At 38.6% G+C, this 22,636-nt stretch overlaps 2 protein-coding genes across 5 annotated transcripts in view; one reads left to right on the top strand and one right to left on the bottom strand.

Moving 5' to 3' along the window:
• The first annotated feature begins 451 nt into the window (after positions 1-451).
• SYCP3 (synaptonemal complex protein 3) lies at positions 452-19,345 on the top strand. 2 transcript variants are annotated; one of them, XM_030544336.1, is made up of 9 exons: positions 452-664; positions 5,847-5,999; positions 9,169-9,247; positions 10,461-10,495; positions 12,049-12,166; positions 14,210-14,309; positions 15,197-15,295; positions 18,980-19,084; positions 19,254-19,345. In XM_030544336.1, exons 2-9 carry the CDS (start codon positions 5,867-5,869, stop codon positions 19,305-19,307), a joined length of 723 nt encoding a protein of 240 aa, XP_030400196.1. In that variant the 5' UTR covers positions 452-664; positions 5,847-5,866; the 3' UTR covers positions 19,308-19,345. The 2 variants fall into 2 exon arrangements, with proteins under 2 accessions (XP_030400196.1, XP_030400188.1); XM_030544328.1 differs by lacking the exon at positions 19,254-19,345 and having other exon boundaries at positions 18,980-19,151.
• The window catches only part of CHPT1 (choline phosphotransferase 1), a 39,687-nt gene continuing 36,203 nt past the window's right edge, over positions 19,153-22,636 (bottom strand). For all 3 annotated transcript variants that reach the window (XM_030544306.1, XM_030544312.1, XM_030544319.1), the window contains one exon: positions 19,153-19,333. In XM_030544306.1, the coding sequence (XP_030400166.1) occupies positions 19,289-19,333 (45 nt within the window). In that variant the 3' untranslated portion in view covers positions 19,153-19,288. The remainder of the gene's footprint in view (positions 19,334-22,636) is intronic.

The raw sequence follows: 22,636 nt of genomic DNA, 5'->3' as shown, positions 1-22,636 counted from the left end.
GGGGATAGGCAGGCTGGGCTGTGGGGGATCTGGGCAGAGGGATGAGGCTGGGCTGTGGGGGGATCAGGGAGGATGTTGAGGGGGACAGGCTGGGGGGGATCAGGGAGGGGGGATGGAGAGGCTGGGCTGTGGGGAGAGCAGGGGGGTGGGGGGGACAGGCGGGCCTGAAGGAATCTGGGCGCGGGGCGGAGTTGTGGGGACGCTGGCGGAGGGCGCGCGGGGTGGGAAGAGATCACACGTTCCTCTCCCGCAGGGAGCGAGCCCGGCTTTTCTCGCGGGGTCTCGTCTCCTGGGCAGCGGCGCCAGGCTGGTCTGTGCAGCCGGGGCGCGTTGGGACGGGAGACGGCGGCGGCTGCGTTGGGTCCGTGCGGTGAGGGGCGCCGGGGCCAGGCCGGGGAGACGCGGTCTCGGGGCCGGAGCTCCTTGGGCGAAGCATTTCTCACTCCCGGCTGCGGGCTCCTCCTTTGCCCGGTAGTAACCGCCTGCGCCGCCTCGCGCTGCTGCGGGCGCGCTCCGCTTCTCGCCGGGTGCCGCTCTGAGGGGGACGCAGGACCCTTCCGTGGGGGCCGGAGTCTCACACGGGCTTGGGCACGTGAGCGAGTCTGATCTGTGAGGGGAGAGAAATAAATAAAGTCCCAACTTCCCCCCCCCCATTTGCGGGAAGGTGAGACTGGGGTGCCTGGATCCGTGACTGTGCCCCCGGGGAGAGGGCAGGGCAGGGCTGTATGAAGGGGACGGGGTTGCTTTAGCTCAGAGAGAGTTAGTTTTTTTTTGTCAAGGTCCCACGTTTCTCATCACGGCAAAGTCAAGCTCCACGCGCCAGAGAAAATGAGTAAATAGATTTTGAGTTCTGTTCAAAAGCATCTGGTAATCCAGATTTGACTCGGTGTCTTTCTATGGACTACCACTGCTTTATCTAGAGGGAGTGCAGTAGTTCCTGCCCCACAGAGTGTCCTTGAGCACAAAGCAATAATAAATACGAGGGCTGTCAAGCGATTAAAAAAAATAATTGTGCTTAATTGCACTGTTAATAATAGAATACTATTTATTTAAATATTTTTGGATGTTTTCTACATTTCAAATATATTAATTTCAGTTACAACACATAATATAAAGTGTACAGTGCTCACTTTATTTTTTATTACAAAATATTTGCACCGTAAAAAAAACAAAAGAAATAGTATGTTTCAATTCACTTATACAAGTACTGTAAGCACTTTATAATGACTGTTGAACTTACAAATATAGAATTATGTACAAAAAATAACTACATTCAAAAATAAAACAATGTAAAATTTTAGAACCTACAAGTGCCCTCTGTCCTACTTCAACCAATTGCTCAGACAAACAAGTTTGGTTACAATTTGCAGGAGACAATGCTGCCCATGTCCTGTTTACGTCACCTGAAAGTGAGAACAGGCGTTTGTATAGCACTGTTGTAGCTGGCCTCGCATGATAGTTACATGCCTGATGCACTAAAGAGCCATATGTCCCTTCATGCTTCAAACACCATTCTAGAAGACGTGTGTCCAAACTGATGATGGGTTCTGCTTGATAACGATCCAAAGCAGATCGGACTGACACACGTTCATTTTCATTATCTGAGTCGGATGCCACCAGCAGAAGGTTGATTTTCTTTTTTGGTGGTTTGGGTTCTGTAGTTTCCTCTTCAGTGTTGGTCTTTTAAGACACCTGAAAGCATTCTCCACACCTTGTCCCTTTCAAATATTGGAAGGTACTTCAGATTCGTAAACCTTGAGTCAAGTACTTTATCTGTCCTTAGATATCTCACACTGGTACCTTCTTTGCATTTTGTCAAATCTGCTGTGAAAGCGTTCTTAAAACAAACATTTGCTGGGTCATCATCCGAGACTGCTATGACATGAAATATATGGCAGAATGTGGGTAAATCAGAATAGGAGAAATACAGTTTTTCCCCAAGGAGTTCAGTCCCAAATTGAATTAATGCATTATTTTTTTAACGAGCATCATCAGTATGGAAGCATGTCATCCTGAGTCATGGCTGAAGCATGAAGGGACATAGGACTGTTTAGCATATCTGGCACATAAATACCTTGCAACGCCGGATACAAAAGGGCCATGCGAATGCCTGTTCTCACTTTCAGGTGAAATTGTAAATAAGCAGTCAGCAGTATCTTCTGTAAATGTAAACAAACTTGTTTATCTTAGCAATGGGCTGAACACAAAGTAGGACTGAGGGGACTTGTAGGCTCTACAGTTTTACATTGTTTTGTTTTTGAGTGGAGTTATCTAACAAATAAAATCTACACTTGTAAATTACACTTTCACGATAAAGAGATTGCACTGCAGTACTTGTATGAGATCACTTAAAATACTATTTTATCATTTTTTACATGCAAATATTTGTAATAATAATATAAAGTGAGCACTGTACATTTTGTATTCTCTGTTGTTATAGAAATCAATATATTTGAAAATGTAGAAAAACATCCAAAAATATTCAATAAATTTCAATTGGTATGCTATCGTTTAACTGTGCGATTAATCATGATTAATTTTTTTAATCGCAGTTAATTTTTTTGAGTTAATCACATGAGTTAACTGTGATTAATCGACAGCCCTAGTAAATATAAATCCTGACTGAGGAACCCCCACAACTCCTACAGTTGCAGTCTATTCGCTGACCAGGTTTTTGGCACCAGACCCACACGCTGAGAAGCCTCATTACTTGATCTGCCTGACTTTTCTTACCCATGTCAACTTGGGCATCTGAAAACCAAAAGACAAGTTGAGAATTTCAGATTTTTCCCAAAGTTTTTTCTCGTGTGAGGGTTAGCTTTAAGATGATTTTTGGGGGGTCTCTTATCATGGGATAGGGTTACCAATCCACTAGGATTGTTCTGGAGTTTCCAGGAATAAAAGATTATGTCATGTGATGAAACCTCCATGAATACATTCAACCAAAACTGGCACCTCTATCATGAAAAGTTTCAAAAAAAAAATTTCATACACTATGTACTTTAAAAAAAACCCGATAAAACATTTTACAATATAGAAATTGAGTCATAAGCACAGAAAGTTTGATCTTCAAACTTTTAAGATTCCTATAGCAGTATAATTAGGCCATGTTGCACATAGTGTCCATTTGTTTTATGGTAAAAAATATTTTCAAGAGAAAGTATAACAGAAGATATAAAATTAAGAGCGAAAACTAAAGTAGGAGGTTCTACATGTTTGAGATATTGCTGGGGGACTCTTAACTTTTGAATCCTCAACCTTAATGTGCATGAACATAGGTTTTTTTAATTTCCCTTCATTTTTTAAAAAAAGTAATTTTCAAGGGATTTAATATATGCATTTTATTAGTATTATACTTCTATTTCTTTCAGAACCTGTAAGTGTTGCTCTTATGAGATATGCTCTTGAGGCTCAAACAAACCTCCTTTGAAGTCGGTGGGAGCTGGATTGGAACTAGGGTGACCAGGTGTCCAGTTTTCGACTTTAACACCTGGTTGTAAAGGGATGCTGGCGGCTCCAGTTAGCACTGCTGACCGGGCTGTTGACTGTCGAGTTGGTGGCGCCACGCAGCATGGCTGGCAGGCTCCCTGCTAGCCTCCGTGTGGCTCCCGGGAAACATTTGGCATGTGCCCGCTCCAGCTCCTACACATAAGGGAAGCCAGGGGGCTCCACATGCAGCCCCCGCCCCAAGCGCTGCCCCTGCAGCTCCCATTGCCTGAGAACCATGGCCAATGGGAGCTGCAGAAGCAGTGCCTGTGGACGGGGCAGGGCGCAAAGCCACCCAGTTGTGCCTCCATGTAGGAGCCGGAGGGGGACATGCCACTGCCTCTGGGAGCTGCTTGAGGTAAGCGCTGCCCAGAGCCTGTACTCGTGACCCAAACCTGGGCCCCAAATCCTAGCCCTGATCCCCCTTGCACCATCAAACCCCTCAATTCCAGCCCGGAGCACCCTCCTGCACCAAACCCCTCATCCCCAGCCCCACCCCACAGTCCGCACCCTCAGCCGGAGCACTCACCTCCCCCGCTTGCTGCCCTGCCCCAGCCCTGATCGCCCTCCCACACTCCGAACCTCTCAGCCCCAGGCCGGAGCCCCTCCTCCACCCCAAATCCCTCATCCCTAGCCCCACATCAGAACCCACACCCCCAGCTGGAACTCTCACCCCCCTGCAACCTGGAACCCCATCCTGCACCCCAATGCCTGATTTCTGGCCCCACCATGAAATCCACACCCCCAGCCCATAGCCTATACCTTCTCCCACACTCCAACCCCCTGCCTCAGCCCGGAGCCCCCTCACATTCTCCAAACCTCTTGGCTCCATCCCCTAGCCTGGAGCCCCCCCACTACACCTCAAACCCCTCCTCCCTGACCTCACCCCTGAGTCCACATCCCCAGCCGGAGCCCTCACCCCCTCTTGCTTCCCAACCTACTGCCTCAGCCTGGAGTCCCCTCCTGCACCCTGAAGTCCTAATTTTTGGCCTGATCCTGGAGCCCACACCCCCAGCCAGAGCCCTCACCCTCTCTCACACCCCAGCCTCCTGAGCCAGCCCCCTGAAGATGAGTGAGTGATTGGGCAGGGGGAGAGAGCGAGCAACAGGGTGAGTGGGGGATGGAGTGAGGGGGGTGGGGCCTCAGAGAAGGAGTGGGGGGGGCATGGACGGGGTCTTGGAGTAGGAATGGGGCAGGATGCGGGGCAAGAGTGTTCGGTTTTGTGCGAGTAGAAAGTTAGCAACCTTAAATGGAACCTTGGGGTAAACTCATCCTTAATGGGAATTCAGAGAGAGCGTTAGAGTGAAGGGAATGGTGGCTTGTTAAACAATTTAGTAATATAGGAGTCGATTTACAGTCTTCCTGTTTATGGAGTCTTGAAATATGCAATGGTGTGGTAGTTTGAGTTGGGTGGATAGGGTCATCTTGTTTAAATTGGTTTATACAGGATTACAGCAGTTGATATCTGTTTGTTTATTCAACACTTTTTGAGATGGAAGGTACTGTGTAGAGGTAATTTATTGATACTGAATCTTTTACTTGAGATCTCATTTAGATTGTCATTGCTGTAGGCTCACATGTTTTCTTCTCAGTGGAAAAAAATTTAATTATCAAAATTATCTTTGCTTGGGGTGTGGGTGACACTCTTACCTGTGTTGAATTGTGTCCAGATCTAGCAACTCACTGACTTGGTCACACTTTTCCCTCTACAGTCAGGTTTGGACGAAGGACTACTCTAAGACTACTTTTTATTTCCCCTTTTTCATCCTTCTCTACCTCAAGTACCTTGATTTTTTTATTTTTTTTATTTTGAAGGAATTTTTAAAAGTATAGATCACCGTGACACATTTATACATAGAAGTACCCAAAGGGTGGCTTGAAAATCATTTATGTGGGCTAAAATACCTCCACAGCCAGATTCTGATCGTGTAATTTAGTATTTTAGTACAGCCATGCGCTCTCACACATTTTACTATATGTGTATGTTATTTTCTTGAACAAGAAGCATTAAAAAAGGTTTTTAATGTCATTTTAGCATACACATACTTTTAACAATATTTAATAACTTTTCTTCAAAATGTGTCATTTTGACTATTGTACAAAGGCATACATAACAACTCTAATGCTTTGAGTAACTAAATGCATGCCATATATTTACAGGGGCACTATCAATGTTTTAAAAATACAATTGTATTACTTTATGCAAACTACACTAGAAACCGAGTCTACAAAGTGTAGCTAAAAATTAAAGTAATACAGAAAATGAATGTATGTATGTATTTCCAGTAGGAATCACTGAAATTTTACTCTTTAAAAACTCATGGGAAGAAGTGGTTACAAATACAGTATATTTGTTACAGTAGAGAAAAAGCCGCTGATTATGGCACCATCTGGAAGAAAGCATTCAGGGAAAGCTGGTAAACCAATACAGGAAGATCAAGCCTTATGTGCCTATGACTTTCAAGAAGAGGAAAAGAAAAACTTGAGTGGATCAGAAGAAGATATTAGGGAAGGTGCAGTATATCCCATGAAATCATTTTCATCAAGTTTTATTAAGAGAGAGAGTGTGTGTGTGTGTATCTATCTATCTATCTGTCTATATAAATATATATTTAAAATTACTGAAAGATTAGTGATACAGTATAATGCTGTTTCTTGTTGACATTTCTGATGGTGAATAAAAACAAGGTAGTTTCTATGTCACAGTGATTACCTAATTTAATAAGGTTTCATAATTTTGCTACTGATAGCTTGACTTCTAAGTTAAAGATTTTGACTGACCATCACCTGGAGAGAACTTTTTAAAACAATGGAACAGCTCCATGTAGTATGCGATTATATGTCTGAGGTTTATTGTTGGTGCCTGTAATAGAATAAGATTTTTGTAACTCCCTCTTGTCCTTCAGTCTCCAAGATGGTGCTCTTGTTTTGTGGTTCTTAGTAGGCCATTGATGACATGGAAGCACTGCTGAAGCAAGAGCAACATGCTCTTCTTCTCTGGTTAAGCTTGACATTGTTCTCCATCCTGCTCTGTCTGAGCCACATGGACAAAAGGATGTAAGGAAGGATGCACAGATCAGGTGCCAATTGATGTACCTAGCTGTGCAAGGAAAGTGTTCTCATGTCAAAGGGTGGGATTTGGATTTGGATTGTGGTGCTGGCAGTGAAAAGAAGGGAGAGGCAGAGAGTGAAAAACAGTAAGAAAAATGGGCAGAAGTCTTGAGGAAGTAGGGTGAGAGAGCAAGAGGGTAGCCTGAAGAGGAGATAGATAACAAGGAAGGAAAGGGGAAAGAGAAGGAAGGAGAGAGAAGCCAGCCAGTAAAGGAGTTCTTGCTTTTGCCTTGGGAAAGTGTAGTTTGTCATAAGGGACATGCTTTGTTAGAAAAATACAATGATGGGACTTAATTTAGAATTGACCAACCAATGATGGCAGCCCTTCAGAGTGAAATGAAAGGTTTTTGCACAGAGTTAGTTTGTGCAAACAGCCGATGATATAGTTTTCTAGTCACTGAGTGGCATGCCACAAATTCTGCAATCATCTCATTGTTTAAATGCGTAATTACCATTTAACTGTGGTCCCTCGCATATTATATATCAAAACAATTATTTTGTGTAAATATATTTTTACAGAATTTTCATCAGATGCCAACAAAACTGATTTCAAAAGAGAAGTTTTGTACAGATACTGGAAATGCTCCTCTTACACAGTTGTGGTTCTACTTCTGTATAATGTCATGTCAGAAAATCAATTGATGATAACTATATTTTAAGAAGTACTTACTCTCCTTCAGCTAGCTTTGTTAGCAGGTTAGTTGATGTCCAAAAGAGCTAACAGCAGAATAATCTTTAAAGGTATCGCACCAGGATTCCCTTACTTTGATCTCACCTTCCTACTGTGGGAGAGCCTGAAACTCCATCGTTCAGTGATTTTCAACCTTTTTTAATTTGCAGCCCCCTAAAAAATTTTGAATGGAGGTGTGGACCCATTTGGAAATTGAACCTGTGGTCTATGCACCCCTGTCATAGAAGTCTTAGACTGACAGCTAACTGAACAGAATTCAACTATAAATGTTGTGCTTGCTTGGCATAGCATTTGACACAGAATGAGAAAGGGCGCTAAAGTGTGGGTTTCTGTGGTAATGATAGTGCTTCCAGGTTTTGACCTGAGATGGGGGTATTCACATACTTTTGATTTATCAGAAAAACAGAATGACTTTTCTGAGATCTGAAGCTTAATTTTCATAGTCACCTTTCGTGGACCCCTTAGACATAGTCTGTGAACCCCCAGGGAATCTATGAACCACAGGTTGAAAACCATTGCCCTAGTTTATAGATTTTTTTTCTGCTGAGAGTCACTGGCACTAGGCATGAGTCCCTCCCCAGTGTTTCATTCCCTCACCATACCTCAGTTCCCTCCAATATCTCTCATTCAGTTACTTTCTGAACACTGTCTATAAGGATGTTCTCTCCAGGAACTCTAAGCTGATTTTGTCATCTCTTTTGGATGCAGTCTTTTGACAGGCACATTCTGTCCTTTATTAGTTTTTCCTCTCTTCCATTGTTCCAGTTTAAATAATTTAAAGTAAACTCAACCAATCACAGAGTTCTTCTGTATATATGTACTTGAGGCGCTGCAGCTAGTATTTGATTTTGGCCTCAAGAAAAAAGTCTCCATTTTGTGTTTTGTTGGTCTATATTAACAATATTTCTGAAAGGGTACTCAAGCTCTCCCACTCCCTAGAGTTGGTTGTTCTTCGGAATGTCTAGTGACGCTTTGGACTGTGGCTCATACTGTTTTTTAAGAAATGTGAAAGCATTCATAAATACATTTTCGGCAATGTATATTTCTAGTTCCAGTGCAAGATAGCCCTCAGGTTTCTTGCTCTACAGTAGTGAAAATCCTGTGCATTTGGAATCTTTTTAAAGAAGGGATAGTTACTTAAACGCAGGGCCGGCTCCAGGCCGCAGTGTGCCAAGTGCATGCTTGGGGCAGCATGCCGTGGGGGGCGCTCTGCCGGTTGCTGGGAGGGCGGCAGGGGGCTCCGGTGGACCTCCTGCAGGCATGCCTGTGGAGGGTCCGCTGGTCCCGTGGCTCCAGTGGAGCATCCGCGGGCACACCTGCGGGAGGTCCACCGGGCCACGGGACCGGCAAGCGGCAGAGCGCCCCCTGCGGCGTGCCGCTGAGCTTGGGGCGGCGAAATTGCTAGAGCCGGCCCTGCTTAAACGAGCAAATTTCACAGTATTACCATTCACTCACCTCTTTTCCTCTCCAAATTTAGGTTTCCAATGTAAGTGATTTGTGTTTTTTAAAGTTTAGATTATTTCCGTTTTTGAGATGATTGTGGTGAATTTTAGCAAATGTTCAGTTTTGCGAGCTGTTGTTGCTTGAGCATTTAGGAACTGACTGAGGAGGTTATAGAAGGAACTGAGGCAGTGCCAGTTCAACACTGGGGAAGGATTTGTGTCCAAGATTCCAGTGCATCAGATAGCCATAGTTTTAAGAGCTAGAGGAGTTCCAGCTTGTTTCATGCTAGAGAGCTAAAACCCAAGACTGGAAATCCTATATGATGAGATTTGTAAGAAAGCAGGATTATGCATAAGTTATTATCACTTTAAGTAAAATAATTTCCAGCAAAATATTTTGTAAGTGGTGTCTGTTTTGTTTGTTTTTAATATATAAAGGTGACACTCCAGGAATTGAAAAACATGGAAAAAAAAGACCATCAGTGACTCCTCATGCGGTAGTTGAAGAAGATGTGGGGTAATTTGCTTAAAAATGTTATGTTTATTAAGAAAAAATTTCCACATAGATATTAATTACTGAAATTTAACGTCTGTTTTTCTTCTAGTAGATTCTAGTCAGATATTTTTTTAAAGACAGTAAAATCCATTAGTAATATATTGGTAAAGTAGGCCAGACTACAGTTATGTTTAAAAAAACAGAAAAATTCTCTGTTTTATATAGCAATGCCAACCTTTGAATAGCTGTAACTATCAGCTAAAAAAGTTATTAATATTTGTTTTCTGGCTTCTCAAAATTCTTGCTTTCTTCCAAAGGTAGTTTGATTTCCATCCTAAACAGTTTTATCATTTTGCTGAACCTCTTCCCAATTCTTATTTTGCTTGAGAATGACAGTAATGCTTCAAAAATTAAATGTGTCCATTACTACCTGAAAAGATTCAATTATTTTTATAAGTAAAGCCAGCCTTTTGAGGCTTATGTTTGAAAATATACAGAGTTGGAATAAGTCTTAGTGATAGTAGATTCCAGTCTGTGAAGTCTGAGGGATTGAGATAGAAACCAGTTCTTATATGGCACAAAGAAAATGGTACCCTACAGAAAAGATGCATGTAAACAAGAGATATCTTCCTTTCCTGTTGCCCAGAATGTCATGCCCTTATTTAATCTCTCAGTTATTTCCTTACTTGCACACAGACCTGTTTAATCTTCTTGGCTTTTCCTTAAAAGTGCTATACAAATCCACCCCAGTCTACATCTTGCACCTTATCTTGTATCATCACCCTCTGCTCTTCCAGTGATGCCAACCGTGATGGCACATTTATCTCTTCCCATGTCCCTTATCATTCTTATATATAGAATTCTCCTAATTTTGGTTTACCAATTCACTGTCTTTTCCTCAAACATATCCCCTTACAGACTGAATACTCCCTTGTCCCTAGTAAGTTAACTAAATAGAAAACTATAACTGAAAAATCATGCAAGTCTGTCTCTAGGCTTCCTGTTGCAGCCTATCATGTGTGTGTATTTCTCTTAGCTTGTACATTCCTCAGCACATGTACTGCTATCATTTTCTGTCTTGTACAACAGTGACAATTTTGTCAGCAGTTACAAATAATAATACAATAGATGTTAACTAGACAGTTAAACTTTGAGGTATATACAATGGATCTAATTCTATTGTCATTTATATAAAAATAGTCATATCAAGTTTTTGAAACACAATATTTTGTAGGGGTGAAGTACAGACTATGTTGGAACGATTTGGAGGTAAGTATATTTTAAAATATTATTAATATAGTATTGAATTAAGAAATATTAATGTTTAAGAAACAACATTGAAAGTATCTAGTCGAACTCTTTTTTATAACAATAGCTTTAATTAAAGTATCAAAGGTTTAATGTGAGATGAAGAGTAAAATGATCGCTTTTTATAGCATTGGATACAGCCACTTTCCAGCACGTAGTGACAACTGACATGTATAAATGGAACAATACAAGAGAAGTGCTAAAATGTAAACATAGTGAAGATGCAAGTATTCTTATAGACTAATGATCAGAGAAGACAGAATGGAAGGATACATGAGTGGAGTTTAATACCAATCACAGTCTAAAGTAGAAAGGAAGATTTTAAAGATGAAGTAGGACAAGAACTTATGCAGTTATTTAGAGGAGAGTGTTCCAGAGTGGCAGGGCAGTATGAGTGAAAAAGCTATCCCTCTCACCTTCCCCTTTTTGTCACGGTGAAGACGCAAACTGAAAATCAGGAATGTAGGAGGGGTGTAAGAAAACAGGGACATAAATTTATTATATAAATTAACACATTGTGAAACAAAGGGGCAAAAAGAAGTGGGAAGAGGACAGGAAAGAAGGGTCATGACAACAAGATGACATCTACTCAACAGTTGGTTGAGTAATAATTTTATTTTTATATCATATATAAATAGATGTCTTATAGAATAAATATCTTTTGTATGTGGGCCTCAGAGCAGGAGTGGATCTTATGGACCTCCCTTATGCATAAATTAACTATTTAAAAATGCCCAAGACTTCTTGCTTTGGAGGTAAATATAAGAATGCTCTGGTAGTCAGAGCAGTCTAACAGGAAGATAACTTCAGTCTTTGAGTAATTAAATAATAGGAATTTAATTTAGTTTAATGTAGACTAAAGATAGGTAAAAGAACGAGATATGGAGTAATCAGAAAATGTGTTGCGAGAAAGAGATAATGCCATCTGCATAGAAATAATAGTTAAGAATGGAGCTAGCAATGAGACATCAGTCTGAGTCAGTATAGAGGGACAATAAGAGATCAGCTGATATAGCCTTGATGTAATTTATAGCAGAAGGAACAAAGTGATTGTTACAGGCATAAAATTGGGTATACCTGTAATTTGCTTAATAACTTTCCAAACAAATTTATATATGTCACAATAAAATGGTGATGTTTACTCAAACCATCCTTTTTTAAAGTTATTTAATGTGCTTGAAGAATAAGAAATTGTTTACCACTTATATTCATTTAAAAGATTTTGACAGTGGTGGTAGGCCCACACTTTTGCTACTTAAATCCATATAACTTTAATAAATATTTTTCCAAAACAGTTTTAGTCAGTGCTTTTTCAATAAATCGTATTTTTAAGAGTCAGCAGCCCAAGTCATATGAGCAATTTTTAAATTGCAAAACTTTGTGTGTGCTTCACTAACGCACAAGTTATATAAAAAAATGGTAATAGTAAAATATTTTGAAATTCCTAATAAAATGCATAGTAGGTCTGTTGCAATACATAATACAATTTCTGATTATTATTTGTCTAAATACAGCTGACATTAACAAGGCTCTCTTGGCTAAGAGGAAAAGATTAGAAATGTATACTAAGGCTTCTCTTAAAACCAGTAACCAGAAAATTGAACATGTTTGGAAAACACAGCAAGAACAGAGGTAAGAGTCACAGTTACTGCTGGAAAAAAATTGTTTAATATGTTTTTCTGGCAGGGCTTTGGAGCAGCTCCAGAGCAGTGGAGCTGCAGGTTTTTGCCTGGAGCCGAAGCGGAGCCGGAGCACAGCTCCAAAGCCCTATTTTTTGGACCACAGAATCTACTGTCATAGCATCAGGGAATTGTGTCATATCTACTTGGGCTCCAAGGGACATTCTACCCAAACATCTGGTTAGGTGTGTCTGCTTTGTTTAAATCAGCAGTAATGGAGTAACACATCTCATTTATTTTATGAAAGAGAAATTTGACATGAAAGTTTATGAGCAAACATAAAATTTTATTTTTGATCAGAATTTTGTTCCACTTTAAAACTGAAAAATTTCCAGTAGGTGTTTTCAGTAAGATTTGATTGTTTGGTTTTAAAAAAAGTCAAATGCTTTTTACAAACTAAAAAATATTACTCATAAATTTTATTATGTACTGAAAACTAATATAAGGTCACTTTTGAATTTTTTTATCTATTAATTCATTATTTTTATTTCTCTCTGAGGCATGTTTAATTACTCACAGAGACAGGCATTAAAGGCAAAGGAAGGTGAAAAACGGTACTAGTAAAATATTTCAGCCACCTATAACATATGTTCAAAATATTTAACAATATGATACGAAGGTTTTATTGGCACTCATTTGGAAGGACTAGCATAACTCACTCCTGGGGCTGGTCTACACTACTATTTAAGTTGATGTAACTTACGTCACTCAGGGGTGTGAAAAAGATGTAAGTTACATCGACATAAGTGCTGTACACACTGTGCGCTATGTTGGCGGGAGACACTCTCTCCCATGATATAGCTTCCACCTCTTGTTGAGGTGGAGAAATTATGCCGATAGGAAAGCACTCCCCTGTCAGCATAGCGTGTCTTCACCAGGCGCGCCACAGAGGTGCAGCTGCATCGATGTAATGTGGTAGTGTCGACTTGCCCCTGGTTTATCATATTGGTATTTTAAAACTGCATTGATAAAATACTGTACATGCACACACAATGTATTAATCGCTAATTTATTTTAATTCCTGTGAATCAGTATAAACCTACCTTCTTGTTTTTATGCCAAAGATTCAACTGTGAGAGTGGCCAATGTAATTGAGAGCCCTATGTGGAATAGTAGGGCAGCTTTCCTAATGCCCGTCCTCCCCTTCTCCATGTTTAGAGGTGGTTCCTGGGGACCCAATTCTCCTACCCTCTTAGCAATGGACAAGACGTGGAGGAGAGGTCCCAGTTACTATGGGGAGAGGGGAAATGGAGAGCGAGAGGTCCCAGTTTCTGTGGGGGCGGGGAGGGAGACAGAAGGGTCTTGATAATTATAACATGCACAGAAGTGCATCTAAAATGCATGGCAAGCATTCAAAGCTCTAGCCAGCCCCCCTCTACTTGTACTTGGCTTTGCACCTTTGGCACTTGCCACTGGTCCAAGTAACCTCCCTAATTTTTTTCATAAACTTCCCTAAAAAAATCAGAACAAGTTGGATATTTCTGATAGTATTTGCTCTGATTTAGGTATTTACCTGGTCGTTGTATTTAAATGCACTCTGCCCAATACATAACTTTAAATGACATTAGTTTACCTATAAACAAATGTCTATCTTCTTAATTTTTCAAATTGATGAACCCAGAATCCTTTTAGAGTCATATTTCAACATTTTAATGAGCAAAAGTAGCTTAGGTCTTTATTTTGTGCCATTCCTGACATACTGGTAGAAAAATTATGCAAGCCCCAGGTCTTCAACTTCAACAAAATAGACCTTCCTCTTCCCACTTCCAAACCCTCCACCCAAAGAAACCCACATTTGGGGATTTCATCTTCTAATCCTATATAAACATATTATTTATAAACAGAATGTTTTAAAGTTTTTCTTCTGGCATTAGTGGCTCTACAATTATAATAACCAGGCCAACTGGTTTCTCCACCTGTAAAATGGGGATGATAATATATAGCACTTTTCATAAATGATCAATTAACTCTAGATGTTATTGTGATGTATTTATAGACAGAAGCTCAACCAGGAGTATTCCCAGCAGTTCCTGACTTTATTTCAACAATGGGATATGGACATGCAGAAAGCAGAGGAACAGGAAGAAAAACTAGCGGTTTGTTTCTAGCCTGGCAACTGTTTGATACATTTGTTTTATAATACATTCACAAGTGATAATTATTCTTGTTAGACACCAACCTCTCACAGGTATAAACACACTTTAGGTGAATTTCGGACAAAACATATGGTGTTGGGGACTACCTGTGTCTTAAAGTTTTCTTTTGTTTTTTAGGACTTCCCAAGTGTAAAATGTTTATAAATTATCAGATGTATTGCAAACTGAAGAGGTGATAAGGACTATCTGATGTTGTAGTGTCTCTCCCTAGCCTTATCAATCTAGAGGTAAATGCTTCTCGTGTGCAGGAGCCACATGCTGACCCAGTACAGAGATGCAAGGTTCTCATGGAAGATCAGAGCAGACCCTAAATGTCCAACTATATATGGGCAAGTTTCCACCCATATCACTAGAGACTGTGGGATAGGGTAAGAGAGACTGGAACATTATGCTTGGGATGGAAATAGGGAAGCGATGCCAAGTCTTTGTAGGGTAGGATGACATTGGGGAATTACAGCATTTACATCCGATCCTGTTCACAAGGAACAGAGAGCAAGAGCAATCACTCTAATAATGGGGGAAGGAAGCTATATAATGGCAGAAGGGCACAATTACTCTGGGAGCACATTGCACCAGTTCAGATTACTTGGAAGAAATTGTGTTCCTCTTCTGTTTGCAAGTTGTGCTGTCCCCTGACAGCAACGTAGGTCTAGAGAATGGATTTGGACAGCATTTCCTCTTTCTTGCCATCCGTTTTCTACCAGAGAACCATGTTACAGATTCTAGAACGTGGATTTCCAGTGAAGGGGAAACTTATACTTTTGAACCCTGACAGCATTGACCTAACTACTGCTTGTCAATTAACAAGATTCTTTTTTGTGCTTTAGAATATGTTTCGACAGCAACAGAAGGTTTTTCAACAAGCAAGAATAGTTCAGAGTCAGAGACTGAAAACAATTAAACAGCTGTATGAGCAGTTCTTAAAGGTCCAGTATATATACCTTTTTTAAAGTTAGACCATGATTCTGTTAGAGGGATTCTTAATGACTCCGTAGGTAAGGCTGCATTGAAATTTACAGTTAAATAGGATTAAAATTCGCTATATTTTACAATAAGTATTGAATTTAAATCCATTTAAGGATGATACTAGTAAGGCAGCCTTACACATGGTTCCTTTAATTAATCAAGAATGTTTGTGTAGTGGTATTTTGGAACCTGCAAGGATAGTTCCATTTTCCATGAAGGTCTTGTCTAAATATCCAAGTTGTACTCACATAACTAAAATCTGTTTTAAAAAGTGATTTAATTAAGCCAGTCAAACCACTGGGTGAGCACACACATCTGATTAAAACTGTTTATATTTGTTTATCTTGCATCTGTACATTTACCAGTGTAAGCTAAACTGATAAATCAGATTGAAATCAAATTAAGAGTAACCACAACTGTAGTTCAACCAATGTGTCTCTGGGTGAAGACTAGGCGTTAGATTAATGTTATGAACACTTCTTCTTTTAAATAAAATAGTGTAATATTTCACAAAAAAGCATAAGTCAAAATTTAGCATTTGTTATGCTTGTGTTAGAGGTAGAGGTCTCATTAAGAGTGAATGGCTACCAGAATAGTGCTACGCATTGTCAGTAATCTTTTTACAAATAGCTATTTGTCGAAAGATAAATACTCATTTTAAATAAATTAAAATTTAAATAGTTTTTATGATAAGAAGTTATGCTTCATTGGGTGAGTTCTCCAAACATAGGACAATGGGTATTACTTTTGATAAACCAATATTAAAACTGAGTATGCACTTTGATGCCGGCAACAGAAGTCAGTCCAAAATAGGGGTCTTCTGTGAAAATGGGCCCAACTGGGGCAGTTAATATTCACTTCAGTTTAACTGACTTTCTGGGGTTTTGTTGGTTTACTATGTATTTTAATATTACATTGAAAGTGTGGTACACACTTTATAAACATACTCAACATAAATGGTTAATAAATGATTAACAGACGTTAAATACATTACAGACAAGTAATATGTATAATAGATTATGGACTCTTAACAATTGATTATCTAAGTTATTAAAACATCACTTATTAAACCTTCATATACAATTTATAGATGTACTCTTACTGTAAAGTGGTCACTACTTATTTAAAATAAGATAGATCTGCTAACTTTTGAATGAAGAAGAGTCTTGTATCTTTACCTTCTTTCCCGTCTCAGAAGCCAGGTGAACATAGCTCTGGAATATAGGTGAGATGAATAATATAAATAGTATCTCTCTAGTTTAAACCAAGTATGTGGCTTTTTAATCAAAGCTGATTTAAAACCACAGAATAGGTCCATCTGTTTTCAAGATACCACTGTTCTACATTTCCCTGAGCTCTGGTACAGAAAACAGTTTAACTGCTACCATAGACAATTTAAAAATAAAAAGTTTTCAGCAGTACTCGAGTTTGTGTTGTTGCAATTTCTGTGGTCAGCAACAGGTTAGTTTCATAGTTAGCTGAACATGATGAATCTGGTTATGTTAAAAAGTTACTATATAGTGTATTAGTTTTACACTAATTTAAAAGTTAATAACCATTCTGAAAAAAATTGAACATAGCTACCAAAAAAAGAGAGAGAAAAAATGAAATTTAATTTGGACTAGACCTACTCAACAAAATGAAAAAAATGTAATTAAACATTTTAAATGTGGAGGGTGTGTTTTTTTTGTGGGGGGTTTGTTTCATTTTTTTTTGTGTGTAGAAAAACAAACTTCATGTTTTCCCCCTCTGACTGCAGTAAAATGAATAATGTCCAGAATTCTCAAACCCCCCCCCCCCTTTGACTTTTAAAAAGTTGAGGAAGACTTTAAGTGTTAGAGTAGAAAAGGGAGTGAGGGGAAAAACCAAACTGAAGAGGAAATTTGTTTTGTTTCAAAATTTCACATCAAAATTGAAGTTTTGTTAAATGACATTTCCCCACAAAATCTCATTTTTTGGCAGGAAAACTGTCAGTTTCAACCAGGTCTAGTTTAGAGTAGGTTTCAAATGTCAAGAGTTGGCATGAAAACAAAACAGGTGCTCTCATATCCTATTGCAGGGGTCGGCAACCTTTCAGAAGTGGTGTGCCAAGTCTTTGTTTATTCACTCTAATTTAAGGTTTCTCATGCCAGTAATACATTTTAACCTTTTTAGAAGGTCTTTTTCTATAAGTCTATAATATATAACTAAACTATTGTTGTATGTAAAGTAAATAAGGTTTTAAAAATATTTAAGAAGTTTCATTTAAAATTAAATTAAAATGCAGAGCCCCTCAGACCATTGGCCAGGCCAGGCAGTGTGAGTGCCACTGAAAATCAGCCCACGTGCTGTCTTCGGCACACGTGCCATAGGTTGCCTACCCCTGCCCTAGTGCTAAAACAGAAACCAAAACTAAAACCTAGTTACCTATCATCTTAATATTTGACGAACACACTTGAAATAAAAGTGTATTTAACCATACCTTAGTACTTTCAAACTTTCAGTTAACATGTCATATAAAAGCAATGTTAAAATTAGAAAGACAAATTACAGTTACTATTTAAGATGCAAAGTGAATGGAATAAAAGATTGTGGTAGTGCTTGAACTTCCAAATAAAATCAGGACTCAAATCCTGCACACCTTTACATCCAAGTTTAACTTCATGCTTTTGAGTGGCCCCACTTATCTTGATGGAACAACTAATGTTTAAAGTTATGCACAATATTAAGCATTTGCAGGATTACAGGTCCCAAATAATATGCAAAAGTGTGCAGGGCATTTAAGTTATGAATACAAGAGGAGGGGAAAGAGGCATATATCTCAGCACTGATTATTAGTGGCACTTTACACCTGTAGCTCTCATTGGCTTCTGTTAGAGTTCAGCATGTAGTTGTTTTCTTAAAACACCACTGTTACAAGATGCCCTTTTCAGTTGTTACTCAGTTTCATGCTCTACTCTCACCAAGTCAACTTTATGCAGTACCCTTTTAACCCACTACTAGACAAGTAAGATATTTTACATGGTGTTGGTAGTCTAATCAACATTCAGTATATTGTTGTAAACTGGAAATTCCAGTTGTGGGATAACTATAGAAGATGAAATTATGATCCCCTTTGTGAAGGCTGTAACTTGCTAATTATGATACAGTAGAACCTCAGAGTTACAAGCATCCTGGGAATGGAGATTGTTCGTAACTCTGAACAAAAGGTTATGGTGGTTCTTTCAAAAGTTTATAACTGAACATTGACTTAATACAGCTTTGAAAGTTGAAAAGTTTACTATGCAGAAGAAAATGTTGCTTTTAACTATCTTAATTTAAATGAAACAGGAACAGAAACAGTTTCCTTACTTTGTCAAAAACATTTTAAACTCCCCCCTCCCTTTTTTTTTTAGTAGTTTACATTTAACACAGTAATGTACTGTATTTCGTTTGTGTGTGTATGTGTGTCTCTCTCTCTCTCCTGCCTGATTGCATATTTCAGGTTCTAAATGAGGTGTGTGGCTGTCTGGTCAGTTTGGAACTGTAGTGATTGTGGTACCAGTGGTGTATGGTTTGTGAATAGGATTTATTTGGAAATCTAGGTTTGGGGGGCGGGGGAGTTTTAAATCAAAACTGAGAATAAATATTAGCAGTTTTATACTAAGTTAATTTCTATCATTTAGAGTATGGAAGAACTGGAGAAAAATCATGAAAACCTTCTAGCAGGTGCACAAAATGAACTTCGCAAAGAAATGGCTATGTTGCAAAAGAAAATCATGATGGACACTGTAAGTATTAGCATTGATTTATGGGGGAAAACAGTTAAAAATGAAAAGACAGAACATTAAGTAGAAAAATCATTTAACATTCACTTTTAATTCTTTCAATATATCAGACTGATGAATTTTTTTTCCTAAATGTTGCATTTGTTCAGTGTTATCTCCTTTCTCGTAACAGCAACAGCAAGAGATGGCAACTGTACGCAAGTCTCTTCAGTCCATGTTATTCTGATGGCTCAGTGAAGAAACAACTTGCACCTAAGTAACATGACACAATTATAGCCATTAGCCATGGAAAAATAAGTCTGTTCCTTTAAAATTCCAATTTAAGAGTTCCTATTAATCAAACTGTTACATGTATTGTTTCAATAATGTTACTAGTGAACTTGATAATCCTATTTTTTCCTGTTCTTAATGGAAGAGATTGCAAACTGGATTCTTTCCTCAGAAACTATTAATATGTCTGCTCGAATCCTCCTTAACCTCATTGCAGTGAGAGTTGCTTTTCTAACACTAAGGCAGTATTATAAAATGCAAGACTACAGCAGTACGGAGGTTAATAGATGTTTACCTCTTGGAAAAGGTGAATATGAATCTGTGTACCATAGCTAGCATTAATGCAAAATGGATCACAAAATTCCACCAATAATGACATCAGAGGATTAAAAGGACACATTAAAAACTTGATGCTGTTATGCAAAAATGTACCTTTGCAACTTTATAATTGTGAACTAAAGAAACCTCCAAAGTAGTCCTAGGTTCTGTCTGTACATCTTGCATATTTAGCAGGATAACATACCAGAAAGTTTAGGAATTAAAAGTATGCTACACACAAATTATATTTCTTTGGTACTTTAGGTTATTAGACTACATCTTGTGGTTTACTCTTTTTCTGTTCTAGGCATTGTAATGGCTGAAGGTTTTTTTTAAGAGTATCATTAGTAGCCTTATTATAAGCTGTACGTTGTACTTTACTGCACTAACAAGGACATACGTTTGCCAAGGCGGCAAGACTCATTAGTCATGTTAAACTAGCTGTTTTGGTTCTACAGCATAGCGCACGTAATTGGTTTATATGAGCCAAAATAAACAACAATTTACAACACAGTCTGCAGTGATTATTGGTAACACTACACATCTATATACTATCAGTTCTTGTGGACCATTTTGGAAGCAATATTAAAATAGATGCCCATCTCCAGAGCTGTAGTCGGAAGGGTAGTTCTTGCTGCTTTTTGAAAGAATTAGCAGTTTAGTGAAGATTAAGTTTTTAAAGTAAATTCTTTACATTTTGTATATCACAGTACAGTGAATTCTGATTTACTTTTTTACAGCCAGGTTGGAGTTTTCGTGCATTTGTTTTACAGAAAACCACTGTATACATATTCATTTCTTACGGGTTAGGAAATCCCTGAAATATTTTCAAATTTTGATTTAATACAAAAAATAACATTTGGTCATTAGCTGCTTGACATCACTAACAAATATAACTTGGAGGAACTAACACTCATTGTAATGACAGTTTTAGCTTTGATTCTATAAAAATGTATAGTAATATGCCCATAAGGAGTGATATTTTTTGTCCAGTCTTTTCTAGAGTTGCCCTAAAAATGCAGTTTTCCAAAGGGTTCCAAAACCAGACCATAGAGATTCTGTATAAAATATTTGTTCATTACTTAATATGTACATTTTGGAACTGGGTTCCCCCTGTTTTCTGACTGCTTCCTGGATTCTGGAGCCTGTGTCATATTTTAGGGAGTTACTGTTGCAATATTTTCTGGACAGGGACGTCCAGGCCAGCAGTTCATATTGCCAGGGCAGTTTTTCAGTCCCTGTTTAAAACTGGGATAGAGGAGGGGAACAGTCCTCTAGAGAGGGGATTTGTGATGGCCTATGCAATGGAAACAACTAAGCTACTTATCTGAGATTGAAATTTTGAGTTAGAAACCACCATTGCAACCACACTTTTCCACAACAGTTATTAGGACTCAGAGCAATAAACACTCATTCAGTGCTAATTCACGCATGTTGGGAAGACATGTTAAAATGTGAGACTCTTTGGTGTCTACCAAGTCATGGAACTCCACTTATATTATCTCTAAGTTGTCATTTAAGTATAATCAGATAATGCTGTAAGATTTACTCAGTCTTTTCTGGTATGATATAGTCAAACAAATGTTTTCCAGTCCACTAGAAAGAAGTGCCTACAACATAATTTTATTACCGCACAACATTAGTACCCACAGGTACAACTATACCCTACATTGCAACTTGTTTTGAGAGCACAACACAAGCTTCTTAGGCCTACTGCTTAGTGAAAATAAGGCTGAGCTTGCTGTGGAAGAGAAACTGCTGAGTAACTGAAAATTATTTCATTAAGCAGTTCTCGCTTACAGTATTTACAGAGCAACTGATGCATCTCATTTAGAACTGTTAAAGTTGTCATTACTACTTTTCACTGTATATCTTATGAATAACATGCATGAAAATGATTGTTAAAAGTTCATCTGTGCATGATGCTTTTCTCCCAGTTTCTTGAACAAGGTGAGGAGGGTGAACCCTTAAGCCTTGTCTACATGGTCAGTGCAGCACCACTCATGGCAAGTGGTGAGTTACAGGTCCAATTTTACGGCAGCAGTATAGCCTCAGCAATCAATGATCCTGTTTTCCAGTAGGATTCTCTAATAATAAATGGGTTAGAGAACCTCATTCCCAGAAAGTATAATCTTTATTCAGAATGTTTTTCAAGTTTATTAGCAGCAGTAAGAAACACCACCACAGGAGTGCAATCTCATAGCACAGGTGCATGAAGGCTGAGAGCTTTCAACCACTTGAAATCTAACAGGTTATATCATGATATTATTACAATAATGTTGGTGGGTTTCTTCACAAAAGTGAAAACATGTTTAGTATATTCCAAGCTTTGGAAATGTTGTGAACTGCATTCTTCATTGCTTAAAATGCAAGCCAGAAATTGATAAGGGGTTCTTTCACATTGAAGGGCTTTTGTAACTAGTCTATTGAAACAGCTTGGAGAGGTGAAAAGTTAGCGTTGACTTCTGTGTTATGTTTGCTACCTAAAAATTAGATTTGGTGGAAATGTCACTAGCCTTTAGCTATACTAAGTCAGGTCTCTTCTGCTGATTCTCATTTATTTAAACACTGGGTTTTAGATTACTCTTATTTTTGGCCAGTATTTTCAAATAGACCAATGTATTAACCACCAGTTCATTTCACAGCCTGAGCTCTTTTATCACACTGGTTATTGCTTTACAATAATCTATTTTATAATCTGTGATGAAATACAGTGAAGTGTCTGATAAAAGATTGAGTACAAAACAGTGTGAAATATTTTTCTAGACAGATTTTTATACTTAAATACTGACAAGTTATACTTAATTCCTTGAACAGTGTGTTTAAAAAAAAAGTCTCACATACAGCTCATTATTACCAAAACAAAGTAAAAACTACAGAGAACACATTTTGATGGCAGTTAATCTGATAGGTTGCACTGTTGTGTTCAAAGGATCCTTGCTGATAAGATCTATAAATATATAGGCC

Source organism: Gopherus evgoodei, chromosome 1 (assembly GCF_007399415.2).
Source record: "Gopherus evgoodei ecotype Sinaloan lineage chromosome 1, rGopEvg1_v1.p, whole genome shotgun sequence".
Lineage (NCBI taxonomy): Eukaryota > Metazoa > Chordata > Testudines > Testudinidae > Gopherus > Gopherus evgoodei.
This window is presented reverse-complemented; position numbering and strand designations above follow the sequence as displayed.

Excerpts from the sequence above, each read along its gene's own strand:
- SYCP3 (XM_030544328.1), top strand. The coding sequence starts at position 5,867 with ATGGCACCATCTGGAAGAAAGCATTCAGGGAAAGCTGGTAAACCAATA. Across the intron at positions 14,310-15,196 it reads AACAGGAAGAAAAACTAGCG|AATATGTTTCGACAGCAACA; the intron begins GTTTGTTTCTAG and ends TTTGTGCTTTAG. Across the intron at positions 15,296-18,979 it reads TGTATGAGCAGTTCTTAAAG|AGTATGGAAGAACTGGAGAA; the intron begins GTCCAGTATATA and ends TCTATCATTTAG.